General features: G+C 47.5%; 1 protein-coding gene across 1 annotated transcript in view; it reads left to right on the forward strand.

The window, feature by feature from the left end:
• Nucleotides 1-14,252, forward strand: part of LOC119461848 (serine-protein kinase ATM) — a 754,892-nt gene that overhangs the window by 720,299 nt on the left and 20,341 nt on the right. Inside the window, exon 59 of the mRNA XM_037723219.2 lies at nt 11,025-11,174. Within this exon, the coding sequence (XP_037579147.2) occupies nt 11,025-11,174 (150 nt within the window). The remainder of the gene's footprint in view (nt 1-11,024; nt 11,175-14,252) is intronic.

Genomic DNA, 14,252 nt, shown 5'->3' on the forward strand with positions numbered 1-14,252 from the left:
TTACTTTGTCAGAAGGAACTGGAGCAACTCGTGGTGCCACAACAACTGAGGGAAATAGTGCTGAAATTAGCACATGAAGGCATCTTAGCCGGTCACCAGAGCATCACGAAAACAGTAAGCAGGGTAACCGGAGACTTCTACTGGCCTGGTGTCCAGTCCGACACAAAGCGGTTCGTGAAATCTTGTGACGTATGCCAACGGACGGTTCCTCGTCATCTGGTGGGACGCGCTCCCTTGGGCACCATGCCTATCATCGACATACCCTTCAAGAGAGTTGGTGTCGACATCATCGGTCCATTGTCCCCAACCTCTGACAAAGGAAATCGTTATATACTGACTATGGTAGATTTTGCAACGTGATACCCCGACGCAGTTGCACTACCCACAATTGAATCGAGGCAGGTTGCAGAGGGCCTCCTAGAAATGTTCTCCCGCATTGGCATACCAAGGGAGATCATCAGTGATCGCGGCTCTTCTTTCATGTTGACAGTCATGAAAGAGTTTAGTCGACTACTGTCGTTGAAGCAACTGCCTACGACGCCCTACCATCCGATCGCTAATGGTCTGGTCAAGGGCTTTAATGGCACATTAAAACGCATGATAGGGCGCATGTGTCAAGAGCGTCCAAAATACTGGGACCGCTACCTTGGGCCATTACTGTTCGCCTATAGAGAGCTTCCGCAAAGTAGCACTGGGTTCTCTCCGTTTGAGCTACTATATGGCCGACATGTTTGAGGGCCCATGGCTGTTCTCAAGGAGCTGTGGACTAACGCTCACCTGGACGAAGAGTCAAAGACGACATATACCTACATGATGGAGCTTCGGCGGCGTCTGGAACGCACGAAGAGCTAGAGAAGGCGGAAAAGCTGCAGAAAGGCTATTATGACAAGAAGGCGAGGAAGCGAGAACTCATTCCAGGTGACCGGGTGCTAGTATTATTGCCAGCCGATAAGAACAAACTGGTGCTCTCTTGGAAAGGTACGTTTCTAGTTATCGAGAAACGTAGTAAACTTGATTACCTTGTGAACCTTGGAAATAAGGTCATGCCCTTTCATATAAATATGTTCAAGAAATATGAAGAGCGCAAACCACTAAGCCAACAAATGGTTGCAGGCACCATGACCGCTCGGCCGACTGATCGTGCGATAAACCAGGATTCTCCCAGTGACGTACCACATGTAACACCAGGAAAGACGCAGCCTGTCCTGAAATCCACAAATTTGCACAAGCCGTTTGTTTTACACACAGATGCGTCTTCACGAAGCTTAGGGGCAGGACTGCTCCAGGAACATGAAGGTCGTCTGCACCGAGTCTCACATACAAGCCGGAATGTAAGCCGGTGGGAACAATGTCGGCGCAGACTATAGTAGCGCGGCATTTACTGAACATTTGTGACGTATTGCCGTTGTACACACACTGTTTTATTCTTTTTTAAGGGATCGGTGGTGTGGTAATTCGTCCATTGTAATGTGTTGTTAGTTTGTGTTGGAACTTTTATCGCACGTCCAGGTACTGTTAGATATGTGTGTACAACGTACTGAAGTTGGGGGAAGTGTAGTAAGAAAGTAGTATTCCAACTTGGAAGAAGCCAACGGAAGCCACGAAGAAGAGAATGCGCGAGTTCGTGACGAACGTGCATGGGAGCTCGGGACCTTCGGAACGAAAACGGCTGAGCTAGCGCTGCCAGGCTAACCAGGGCGTGTACGGGTTCGGCCTGAGGCACAAAACTGACCGAGCCGGTGCTACCAGACCAGCCGGGACGAGACTGGCGTGTCCCACGGTGAACCTGTGTTCCGGCCACAGCTGAGATGCAGACCAGGCTGAACGGGTCGGTGCTGTTCCTGCGGTGAACGAGCGTTCGAGCCAAGCGGTGCCAGATGGCCTTGGTCGAGAGTGCGAAGTTCGGGCGAGCCACGTGAGAGGGTCCGGCACAACCGCCTGCTGGGGTCGTGGCCACGGTGCCGCGTTGCTGACCGCGTGGATCTGCCATGCTGTCATGCAAGCAGTTCATCTGCACGTTTGCTTGCCGCCTGTACGATTCCGTCATACAAACAGCGCTTCAAGTCTACAAGCGCCGACGCCTCCGACGTCAAGTACTGTGAGTGACCTTACGAAAATACTCAGACTCATCGTATCGTGTGACAAACGCCCCTTTTTGGGCAGTCAGCCAGGCGGGCAACTTCCTTGGCATGCCGGCTATGCCGGGGGGCTTTCCTGTCCTTTCCCTTGCGTCCAGTCTTCTCCCTGTGCGTGGCTCCACTGTGCCACCAGTCTTCCGGACCACGAAGTCAGCTGCCCCCGATCCTACCATGCCAGCCTGTTGCTGACCTCAAGGCCTGCTGCTCCTGGTCCTTCCGCCATACCCCGCAGGGGCGTCTGCGCAAGCAGGCGTTTGGTGAGTTGCGCCACCATGTACCCGAGCACACGAGGGTTGCACCCTCCCACGTTTAACCATGCGTGGCTTAGCCGTGTCCGGGGAAAAGGGGATCCTGGGGGTTGAGCCGATGCTGAGTGCTTGGACCTTTATGGCCCCTCGGCGGAGGCAACACACCCCTTTGGCCTCGGCTTCACGTAGACGGCACTCCTGGACTGACCCATCCGGGAGAAATCGGTAGTTGCCTTTTCCTATCCTCCTCTCCAACCTTCGTCTTTCTCTCTTACTTTTATTCTTTCCTGTCTTCTCCTCTCTTCTATATTCCTTCCGATCTTCTTGGCAGCGAGGGTTAACCCTGTGTGAGTAGCCTGCCTAGGTTATTTCATATTCGGTTATAGTGGTGACGTACAGCTGGCGTCTGCAGGGCCTATGTTTACAGGCACTGCAGCGTCCCCTAGTAGGACTCCATGGTGGGTGGCTGGCGTTTCTGCCGAAACATGAATATTTGCATGGCTAATTCTTTTCCCGCGATTTCTGATCGCCCCCAAAAGAGGGGGCGCACCGAAGAAGTTTTTTAATTTTTGGGCCGACAAGTTGAGAACTTTCCACGCTACCACGTGGTACACAGTGAGAAAACTGAAAAGACCGTGAGAGTGATCTCACCCTTTATCGTTGCAAAGGCTCTGACAGAGACTATAGGACCAGGTTACAAGGCGACGAGGATGGCCAGCGGTGACCTCCTCCTGGAACTCCGCGATAAGAAACAGCATGACAAACTACAGAATCTAGTGTCGTTTGGAGACTTTCCTGTGACTGTGACCCCGCACCGCACCATGAACACCACCCGCGGTGTTATTTCTGATGACGACCTGTTGGAGCTCACCGCAGATGAACTTTTGGAAGGATTCAAAGAACAAAATGTTTTGACTGTAAAACGAATCAAGATGAGGCGCGATGGCAAGGAGCTAAAGACAAAACATATAATCCTTACTTTTGGTTCTAGTGTTCTACACGAGACCATTGAAGCCGGATACATTAAGTTACGTGTCAGGCCATACGTGCCAAACTCTCTTCGATGCTTCAAATGCCAAAGATTCGGCCACAGTTCGCAGAACTGGCGAGGCCGTCAGACATGTGCGAAATGCGGTGCAACTGAGCATCTCTCTGAATCATGCGAAAACTCTCTCCACTGTGTGAACTGTGATGGGGAGTACGCCGCATACTCGCGGTCGTGCCCATCCTGGAAAAAAGAAAAAGAAATTGTAACAATTAAAGTAAAGGAACATCTAACGTTCAAGGAGGCACGCAGGCGGGTATCCTACCTGCCAAAGAAAGCCTTTGCCGAAGTGGCGCATCAGGGGGCAGCGTCACAACGGCTTCCGGCGGCTGTCCGGCCCACACACAGTGAGCCGGCAGTGACGCCATCCGCCCCCCCCCCCCCCCCCCCTGCGGCTGCAGCTCGCGCTGTTCCGCCAACTCACAAGAAGGGGCCATCGACCTCCGGGCTGGTGGCCTCAAGGGCCTCGTCCCTCGAAACGAGGCCTTCCCGTCAAACCAACCGCTCGCAAGAGCGCGTGTCCAGCGCCTCGCAAGAGGCGATGGACACAACAACCTGCCAGACAGCGCCGCAAGCGCCAAATAAGCCGCGAGAATCTCGCGATCGCTCCAAAAAAGAAAAAGCCCGCATCACCGGGCCTAACAAGGGCTCTGTAAGTTAAATTAGTCTCTTTTAAACACACAGCACAAAAAAACACTTCCAACATGAATACACAAATATTACAGTGGAATGTCCGAGGACTCCTCCACAAACTCGATGACATCAAAGAACTCCTACATAAGTATAATCCAAAGGTGCTGTGTGTCCAAGAAACACACCTCAAACACACGCAAACAGATTTTCTCCGACAATATGCCATTTTTCGTAAGGACCGCGATGACACAGTCGTGTCTTCCGGTGGTGTGGCTATTGTAGTCGATAGAGGTATTGCCTGCCGGGAATTAAAACTTCGTACGCCCCTAGAGGCAGTTGCTGTCCGAGGGGTGTTGTTTGACAAGCTGATCACTATCAGCTCTATATACATCCCTCCCAATTATCAGCTACAGAAAACCGAATTTCAAAACTACATAAATGAACTTCCGGAGCCATACATAGTTGTCGGAGATCTAAACGCACATAACACTTTGTGGGGAGACTCACGTTGTGATGCAAGAGGTCACCTAATTGAAAACTTTCTTTTTTCCTCAGGAGCATGTTTACTTAATAAGAAAGAGCCAACGTACTACAGCGTGGCGCATAATTCATACTCCTGCATAGATTTAAGTGTCGTGTCGAGTACACTAATTCCGTACCTGGAGTGGTCCGTTCTGAAAAACCCTTTTGGGAGCGACCACTTTCCAATTATGCTAAGCTTAACAAAACAAGATGGATGCTCGCCACATGTTCCCCGATGGAAGGTTGACTCTGCTAACTGGCAACTTCTTCGAGAAATAACATATTTAAGCCGGGATGACATTGCCTCTCTTAACATAGACGATGCTGTGGCATATATAACAGGTTTTATCACTGATGCTGCAGAAAGGTGCATACAACAAACTAATGGACTGGCTAATAAGCGTCGCCTGCCTTGGTGGAACGAGGAATGCCAAAAAGCACGTAAAAAGCAAAACAAAGCCTGGGGATTGTTTCGCAACTCCCCAAGAGCCGAAAACTTGATTAATTTTAAACAAGCAAAATCGCAGGGCGGGAGAACGCGCAGACGTGCTAAAAGAGAGAGCTGGGAAAAGTACATCTCCAGCATAAATTCGTACACCGATAAAATGAAAGTCTGGAATAGGGTAAATAAATTAATAGGTCGGGAGTCACATCCCCTACCCTTTGTAAATAGCCAAGGTGATAGCCTGGAAGACCAGGCGGATAGTCTAGGCAAACACTTCGAATATGTATCGAGTGAATCGCACTATACACAATCTTTCCTGAAGTTCAAAGAACGCGAAGAGCGGCAGCCCCTTAATCGCAAAGGTTCATCAAATGAGGCTTACAACAGACCATTCAGCTTAGCCGAACTTAAAGCATCTCTCGCTTGTTGCAACAACTCGGCGCCAGGTGGCGACCGTATCATGTACGAAATGATTAGTTACTTACACCCCGGAACACTGACAACACTCCTCTCTCTCTTTAATGCCATGTGGGCGGCTGGGTATATTCCGTCCTTGTGGAAAGAAGCCATAGTCATCCCGATTCTTAAACAAGGCAAGGACCCGTTATTAGCTAGCAGCTACAGGCCAATAGCGCTAACAAGCTGCCTGTGCAAGTTGTATGAAAAAATGGTAAACCGGTGCCTAATCTGTTTCCTAGAAAATGGCAAAATGCTAGACCCCTTCCAGTGTGGCTTCCGAGAAGGTAGGTCAACAATAGACCACCTTGTTCGCATCGAAGCAAACATCAGAAATGCGTTTATACATAAACAGTTTTTACTTTCGGTCTTTCTAGAGAAAGCGTACGACACGACATGGCGCTTCGGGATTCTGCGAGATCTTTCCGCGATGGGGGTCCGTGGAAGTATGTTAAACACAGTCGAAAGCTACTTGTCTAACCAGACGTTTAGCGTAAGAGTGGGCAATGTTTTATCTAGAACATTCACCCAGGAGGCTGGTGTGCCACAAGGGGGTGTGCTTAGTTGCACACTCTTTATTGTAAAAATGAACTCCCTGTATAGTTATTACACGCAGCATGTTTTATTCTGTGTATGTTGATGATGTACAGATAGGTTTCAAATCATGCAACATTGCTATCTGCGAACGACAGGTACAGCTTGGATTAAACAAACTGTCTAAATGGGCTGATGTAAATGGATTTAAAATAAATGCAAAGAAAAGTACGTGCATACTTTTCTCAAACAAAAGAGGCATGACACCAGTGCCAAATCTCACAATTAATCAAGAGGAACTATCTGTGAGCAGTGAGCATAAATTCCTGGGAATAATTCTAGACTCGAAGCTTACCTTTATCCCCCATCTTAAATATTTGAAGGCAAGGTGTCTGAAGACGATGAACCTTTTAAAAATTTTGTCGCGCGCAACATGGGGTAGTGACCGAAAATTCCTCCTGAACTTGTACAACAGTCTTGTCCGCTCACGCCTTGATTACGGAGCTATAGTTTATAATTCCGCAACGCCAAGTGCATTAAAAATTCTAGACCACGTTCACCATCTGGGCATCCGCCTCGCGACCGGTGCTTTCCGAACAAGTCCGATCCAGAGCCTCTACGTAGAGTCGAATCAGTGGTCACTTCATCTGCAGCGTTCATATAGTAGTTTTATATATTTTCTTAGAGTACACACGAACATTGAACATCCCTCTTATTCAACCATAAACAACATGACCACTGCCACACTCTTCCAAAATCGACCGGCATTGAGAAAACCCTTCTCTTTGCGTGTGAGGAATCTTAGTGAGGAAGTGGGTGTTCCGTTGCTTGAACACTGTCTTATGGCTCCAGCGAAACTGTTACCGCCGTGGCAGTGACAGCTCATAGAGTGTGACACATCGTTCGTAGAGGTCACTAAGCACGCACCAGAGGCACATATCAAAATGCATTTCCTTGAACTCCAGTCCAAGTACACATGCACAGAGTTTTATACAGACGCTTCTAAGTCACGTGACGGGGTGTCGTATGCAGCCGTCGGCCCATCCCTCTCGCAATCCGGTGTACTCCACCCGGAAGCAAGTATCTTTACGGCTGAGGCCTATGCACTATTGTCAGCTGTGAGGCATATAAGGAAATCTAAACTTCAAAAAGCAATCATATTTACAGACTCTCTAAGTATCGTGAACGCTTTAAAGTCACCCTGTAAGCAGAAAAATCCTATACTCATTGAGCTCTATTCCGTACTGTGTAGAGCGTATGTATCTAACCAGCGTATCATTATATGCTGGGTGCCTGGCCATAGAAGCATTGAGGGTAATGTGCTAGCTGACCGAATGGCTACGTCAATAACATCGCACGCTACTAATCCTACAGCTGCTGTTTCTGCAACAGATTTGAAACATTTCTTGCGTAAGAAAGTGCGAAGCCATTGGCAACGTCTGTGGGATGCAGAAACAAATAATAAGCTTCACTTCATTAAGCCACAGTTAGGTTTCTGGCCCTCCGCAATGAGAACACGGCGAACTGATGTCCTATTCTGTCGTCTCAGAATAGGACACACAGTTGGCACCCACAATTTTTTCTTACTGGTGATGAACCACCAACCTGTGGTAGATGTGGTGAGAGGCTGACCATCCTCCATGTCCTCGTGGAGTGCCGGGAAGCCAAAACAGAAAGAAAGAAATATTTTCCACAAGCGTACCAATATCATGTCCCGCTTCACCCCATTATGTTTTTTGGTGAAGAACCGCTTTTTAATGCAAAAGCAGTCGTCAAATTTTTGAACGATGTGGTCCTGCATGTTATTAACCCAACTAGTTCGTAGCGCATCCTCTCTCCAGAGGGTGCCGCTGTGATAGTAGCTTTTTATAGCACATGCCTCCAGGCCCTTGTGGTTCAAGGGCTCTGTTTAGGCAGTAGTGCTTCTTGCCAATTACTGCATTTTAAATATTTTAAATATAGTATTCTTCTTTCTCAATGCATTCTCCATTTCATAGTACACCTCATTAGTCATTGCCATGACTAATGTACATGTATATTTTACACACTATACAGTGATTATTTTTAGGCCCCTTTACAGCCACGCCTCGTCTACTTCTCAGAATTCATTGCTCCACTGCAAACTCACAAACACTGGCATGGCGCTCTTTGGCCATACTTGGCCCTTGCGCCATTAACCACCATACATCATCATCCTTCCGCCATGACTTACTCCTGCCTTTGGGGGCCACGAAAGCATGCCAGCCTTGCCGCCTGCTGTCTAGGCTGCCGCTAACTGCAGCTGGTCCGCCCAATCAAGCGCATAACCCTGAACCAAGTCTGCAACCTGGAAGCTAGCTGGAGTGCGCTTTTTGTTGTAATACTTTGCCTGGCTGGCTTGTGCCAAAGTTTGGTGGTCCTGTGCAAAGGCCCAGGCATCTCGAAGGTACACATCCAGTTCAGCAGCTAGGGCATGTGGTGCAGAAGGGGGTGCCTCAGTGCCAGCTGCCTGATTGTGATGGCTCCACGGGGTCAGTATTTCCCTCCCATAGCACAAGAATGCAAGCGTAAAGCCAGTAACCACACTTTCAGAGGTGCACATTGCAAACACCACTTCGGGCAGCCTTTTGTCCGAGTCCCTGTGAGAAGTGCAGTAGCCCACCAGGCATTGTTTAACCGTTGCGTTATGGCGTTCCACAGTCTGTCCTGCTGGTCTGTATGGGACTGTGTGGCTCTCCTTGATTCCCCAGTGCTGGAGAATGCCTTTCCACAGTTTGCTTATGAACGGTTTCTCATTTTCGCTAGAGATGGAGCTAGGCGCACCATGCCGGCAAAAAACATTGATCATTTTATGAATGGTCAATTTGGAGGTAGGCGCACGTAACGGGAAAAGCTCCACAAACTTTGTGAACTTGTCCAGTACCAACAGTGAATTCCTTTTATTGTTTTGTTCTTCATTTACATTGTACCCACCCCCTCTGTAATGCCCTCTGGGTCATGAGGGTATACTAATAAATAAATAAATAAAAAATAGGATGTACTTGTGGCGCTGAGGGGTTGTGAGTAGCGGCCCAATAGGGTCCACACTTAGCTGCTGCATTGGGATGGGTGGCCCATGAACTGTCCATCAGTCCTTTTGGTTTTTGCCGGAGAGGTTTGAAAGCCTGACACTGCTGGCAGCTGCGGATGTAACGCGAGATATCGGAGCGGATTCCGAGCCATGTGAACCGGCTCTTCACACGCTTCCAAGTTTTAGAGAAGCCTAAATGCCCACTTAAGGCCTGGTCATGTTCCATTTTCAGTACCATATCTCGTAAGTGTTGGGAAAGCCAGGCAACCAACCATGTACATAAGGATACCATTGTTCGAGATTTCGCTGTCATCAGCTAGGTCCTGTACCCTCTTGGACTCTTTAGCGTCACCAGGTAGCGAGCCAGACTTTAAGTATTGCAGCAGCTGCAGCAGCAGTGGATCCTTGCGTTGTTCCAACTGGAACTTTGCAGTGTCGGTGAAGGAGGACACGTCAGTCATGTTAACAGGGGCTGCTAGTTCAAAACGAATGATTTGTTGTGGCTCTTGCACTTCAATGGGGAACCAGTCCTCTGTCAAACAAGGCTGAGCAGATTCGGCAGCAGGGATTGGGCACCTGCTTAGTGCATCCACTGGGATGTTGGCCCGTCCTTTACGATGCCTTATGGTACACTTGAACCCTTGTATTCTCAATACCCAACGTCGCACTCTGCACGATGTCTGCGTAGTTGTAAACATCCAAGCCAATCATGCATGGTCACAGTGCACCTCAAATGATGTGAATTCTACATATGGTCGGAATCTATCGACATCCCACACTACAGCGAGGCATTCCAATTCTTGGACAGTATAGTTCTTTTCAGCAGCGCTGAGGGTCGTGCTTATAAATGACACAGGCCTGAGTTCAACTTCGACTTCCTGCAACAACACTGCCGATATGCCAGTGCCCCTGGCATCTGTTGCAATCACAAAGGGCCTGTTCAGGTGAGGCAATGCCACAGCCACCTTTTCTGCCAACATTAGCCTCAGACTCTTGAATGCGGTCTGTTGTTGTTCATCCACAGCTGGCGCGTTCGCACATGCTCGCGCCAATGCTCTGCGAAGTGAAGAATAGGTTTTGCTTGCTATGCTCGAGAGAGAGATAAAGAAAATGAAAGCGAGAGAGAGAGACGCATTTATGGAGCGGGTCTGCTGGAACACGTTGTCGGCATTGCAACGCAGTGGAACGTGGTGTCGGCATTGGAACATGGTGTCGGTGTTGCAAGCTGCACTATGCAACGCGCAGTGACGGCCGTAAGTTTGGGAGAGAGACACGCATTCATGGAGCGGGTCTGCTGGAATGCGTTGTCAGCATTGGAACGCGGTGTCGGCACTTTGGCCAGCTTTGCTGTGTCTTGAGCTTTGTGCGGCCTAGTGCAAGCTTCCGCCTGTTTTTTTATTGCAGCGCCTATGTTTTATTACACAAGCGGAAGCTCCCTACTTGACCATATTCTACTGCATTCTGGTAGTATTGGCAGGCCCTGCGAACGAGCCCAAAAATGGTCCGTTCGCAATCAGACAAAACAGACTTCAATTGACGCTTCGAATTGTTTTTTTTTTTTTTCAACAGGGCCAGAGGTCTTTTATTTTTCATGAACTCTGTTCATGATTTAAGTGTCAGCGGCCAAGAACCAGGTCCATCACCGCGGCTTAATTTCACCTACTTTGATAACTTGTACTGGACTCTTTTTTCAGCAGACTGTACTTTTATTTATATTTTTATTCCTTTATTTATTTATTTTACCCTGAAGCACAGAGAGAATTACAGAGGGTAGTGGGGTACATAAATAGTAAACAAAATACAAAATGTAATAATATGTACAATTCTAATAACATCTACAATACATAGGACGAGACAATGTTAGGCTAATACAACAAAAAGTAGGAATGAAGATACAATGCGAAGAACTGCATTAAGAAAAAAACAAACACTTTTGATGCGTTTCTGGTGACAGGTGGTCCCGCTGTCGCGTCGCAGCGGCCTGGTGCAGTGGTGCGAAGGGACGCAGCCCTTCTCGGAGTTCCTGCTCACACCACACACGGGGGCCCACCAGCGCTACCAGCCACACGACTGGACACCTGTGGCTTGTCGCAACGCTATGCAGGTCAGCGAGCCACAGGGTTATGTCATCTGTTTTTACCACTCAAATAACAATGTGTGACCACGAAACATTTAATATGAACTTTTCAATTGCAGATTCGAGCTGCATGGTTTCAATAGCGAAATCTTGAAAGTTGCTTCGATTAATTGCTGTCTTTTTCTTGTTTATGAAAACTTGCAACAGACATAAAATTTTCCGCAAACCCAATGGCATACTCAAGCTTCCGGCTGCATCTAGTAGAGCTCATTGTTGGGTGAGTTATTGCTCCAATGCCATCGCAGATGGGTTGCAAAGCACACACAGCAAACTGGAACTTGTCGGCCACCCAATCGACAGTTTTTACTAGAACCACTTGAATGACCAAAATGCAGCATTTGAAATCGACTGCACCTATTTGGAGAAGCCTGCTTAAAATTGGAGGGTCGGGAAGATGAGGGGTGGAATAGGCGCATTATGCCAAATTGTGGTAGCTTTTTCATTAATTGTATGTTCAAGCTATGCTAAGGTTTCAAAGGAACACCACGGGAGGACTACCAAGTGTATTTGGGCTAAAACTGTTAGGGTATGAGCATTGACAAATGTTCATGCTCATGAAATTTCAAAACTAAGGTAAAGACAAAAGCCACAAAGAATTGTCATTGGAAAACACATAATGGAGAAAAGTGTCAATGCCAAAAGTGCAACAATAGAAAGTGTTCAAACCATTATGAAAAGTGAAAAGTCCTACAGCTTTGCTGGAAATCGCATTGAGGAAGGCAGGTGGCACCAACCAACACAACTCGGAGGTCTACTCTGGCCTGTAGCTCTGCGCCTTGTTGAAGAAGCTGTCGTGGCACGCACAGTGATACCAATGCTCCCGTTCACTCAAAGCTGTAAAAACTGGAACCAGTTTCATGTCAAGTGCAGTTTTGAGATAAACGAAATCATAAAAATATAAGCCTGCTAGCCGTGCATAGACCACATGAAACCTTTCCAGAATGCCACCAGTAGTATTTTCGGTCACTTTCGTGTGCATCAGCACCGTTGTGGGGTCTCACACGCGCTCTTGGGACAAAGGAACGACAACACAATAGTCCAAACAAACTCCAAGGTAGGTTGACTGTGCAAGGCCAGCAGAGGGGACAGAAGAGAGAACAGAGCGCTGAACTTCTAACAGTTTATTTTCTTTCTAGAAAGCATCGCTATTTATACTGTCGTACAATGGCACACCAACCATGCACAGAACGCCACCCAGTGAACCATTAATGTACCATAGATGTCTATAGAACATCATGTTTGAGACATTGCACACATCCCATAGATATCTGTATTTCTCCAAACAACATTACAAATACGTACCATGGGTAATCTAAGTCCCATCCAGATCACGTTGCTGTAACGTTGAAAGGATGTCGCAGCTGGACATAAGTGACCTCTAATAGATGTACTTTTTGGGGATGCAGGAGGTCCATAGAACATCTAGTGGATCTTTCCTGTTGAGGCTATAATGAGCTGCATACCTGCAAGTGCCACAGCTGATGTACTATCGAATACAAATGAAATGCGAACAGCAGAGTGTGTGGCCAAAGTGTAACTAAAAGCACAGTGTGCGGCGTCGGCCAGCGATCATTGTACACATGCATGTGGTTTCGATGCGGAGTGCGGGGCTGCTTGTCCTAGTGCGCATTACGTCACCTGTATTTTGTTTGAAGCTTGTATTCTCAGCCCACCATTGCAGTGCCATTCCTATATGTGATTACTGTTAAGGTGGCTGGCACTGTTGTTGCGCATCCAATGCAATACATTTTTCGTGCTATTCAAATTACGATTAGACACTGGCAGCTTTGATGGTGGTAACAAAAGCAAAGCAATGCACGTTAGCAAGCTGGGTGCATGCCAGCTATATCACGCTACAGATGTAGCGATGGTGCTAGTCACCATAACACTGTACCTCCAGGTGGGTATGGCACTGCCCGAGGAGAGAAGAGAAAACAACTTTCGGACAAAATACGGGTGACGTTTATTGCAATAGGGCGAGCAGCGCTGCACTCTTCCTTGAGAACTACATCCCCACGCACGTGCACAACGACTGGCCGACGACATGCACAGTATACCTTTAGTTATGCTTCGGCCACACACTCCGCTGTTCGCATTTAATTTGTCCTCGATGGTACATCTGCTGAGGCACACTAATGGCACAGTTACCCCCATTGTCGGCATGTTGCTGGTGACTTTGCTTGAAATGTTTTGTTAACGTGTAAACGTGTGAATGTGAAAATAAAAACTGCAACACTTAAGGTGAAATCCTTAGATGGCTTAATGGTCGAAAAATCTGATGTCCAGCGTCGTGGCACCAAAATTGGGGATTGAACCTTCGACCTTTGGTGTTAATTAGGTCGTAGCGAATTAAGGCACAGTTCATTAAAATAGAGTTAATTGAGGCACTCTAACCCACGGCCTTTGTTGGGAGTCGAAACCACTTGGAGATATGGGCGAACCGGCCACATCTCCAAATTATCTCCAAGTTGGATTCCAATTGACATGGTGAAGGTAGAGTTGAACCCACTACCTTGGGTGTTCATTAGAGCGAAGTTACTTAAGGCAAGTTAATTACGGCAGAGTTAATTAAGGCACTCGAACTTTGGTGGAAGTCGAACCCACTTTTGGTGTTAATTAAGACAAAGTTTAGATACAATTAAGGCACTCAAACCCTCGACCTTTGGTGGGAGTAGTTCCCGCAACCATTGGTGTTAATTATGACGAAGTTAATTAAGGCACAGGTAATTAAGGCACTCGAGCCCACAACTTTGGTAGCAGAAAACAATAGAAGTAACAACGCATGCGAATGACAAATAATTTAATTAATGCTTCGTGAGTGCGCAGGCTTCTGCCTTCATCCTCTTCAGTGTTCGCTAAAGTGACTGTCAACTTTTATATATAGTTCTAGCGCTCATCAAAATGAGAAAACTGTGATAAGAAAACCGTAAATCCGCATTTTGATCATTATGCATCATTACAAATCCTGCAATGGATAAATGAAAAATAGTGAGTTCAGTAAGCACTAGGTAAAGCACACCTGTGAAACTCACAATGTCATACCAA

This window comes from Dermacentor silvarum, chromosome 8, assembly GCF_013339745.2.
Source record: "Dermacentor silvarum isolate Dsil-2018 chromosome 8, BIME_Dsil_1.4, whole genome shotgun sequence".
NCBI classification, from domain to species: Eukaryota; Metazoa; Arthropoda; class Arachnida; order Ixodida; family Ixodidae; genus Dermacentor; species Dermacentor silvarum.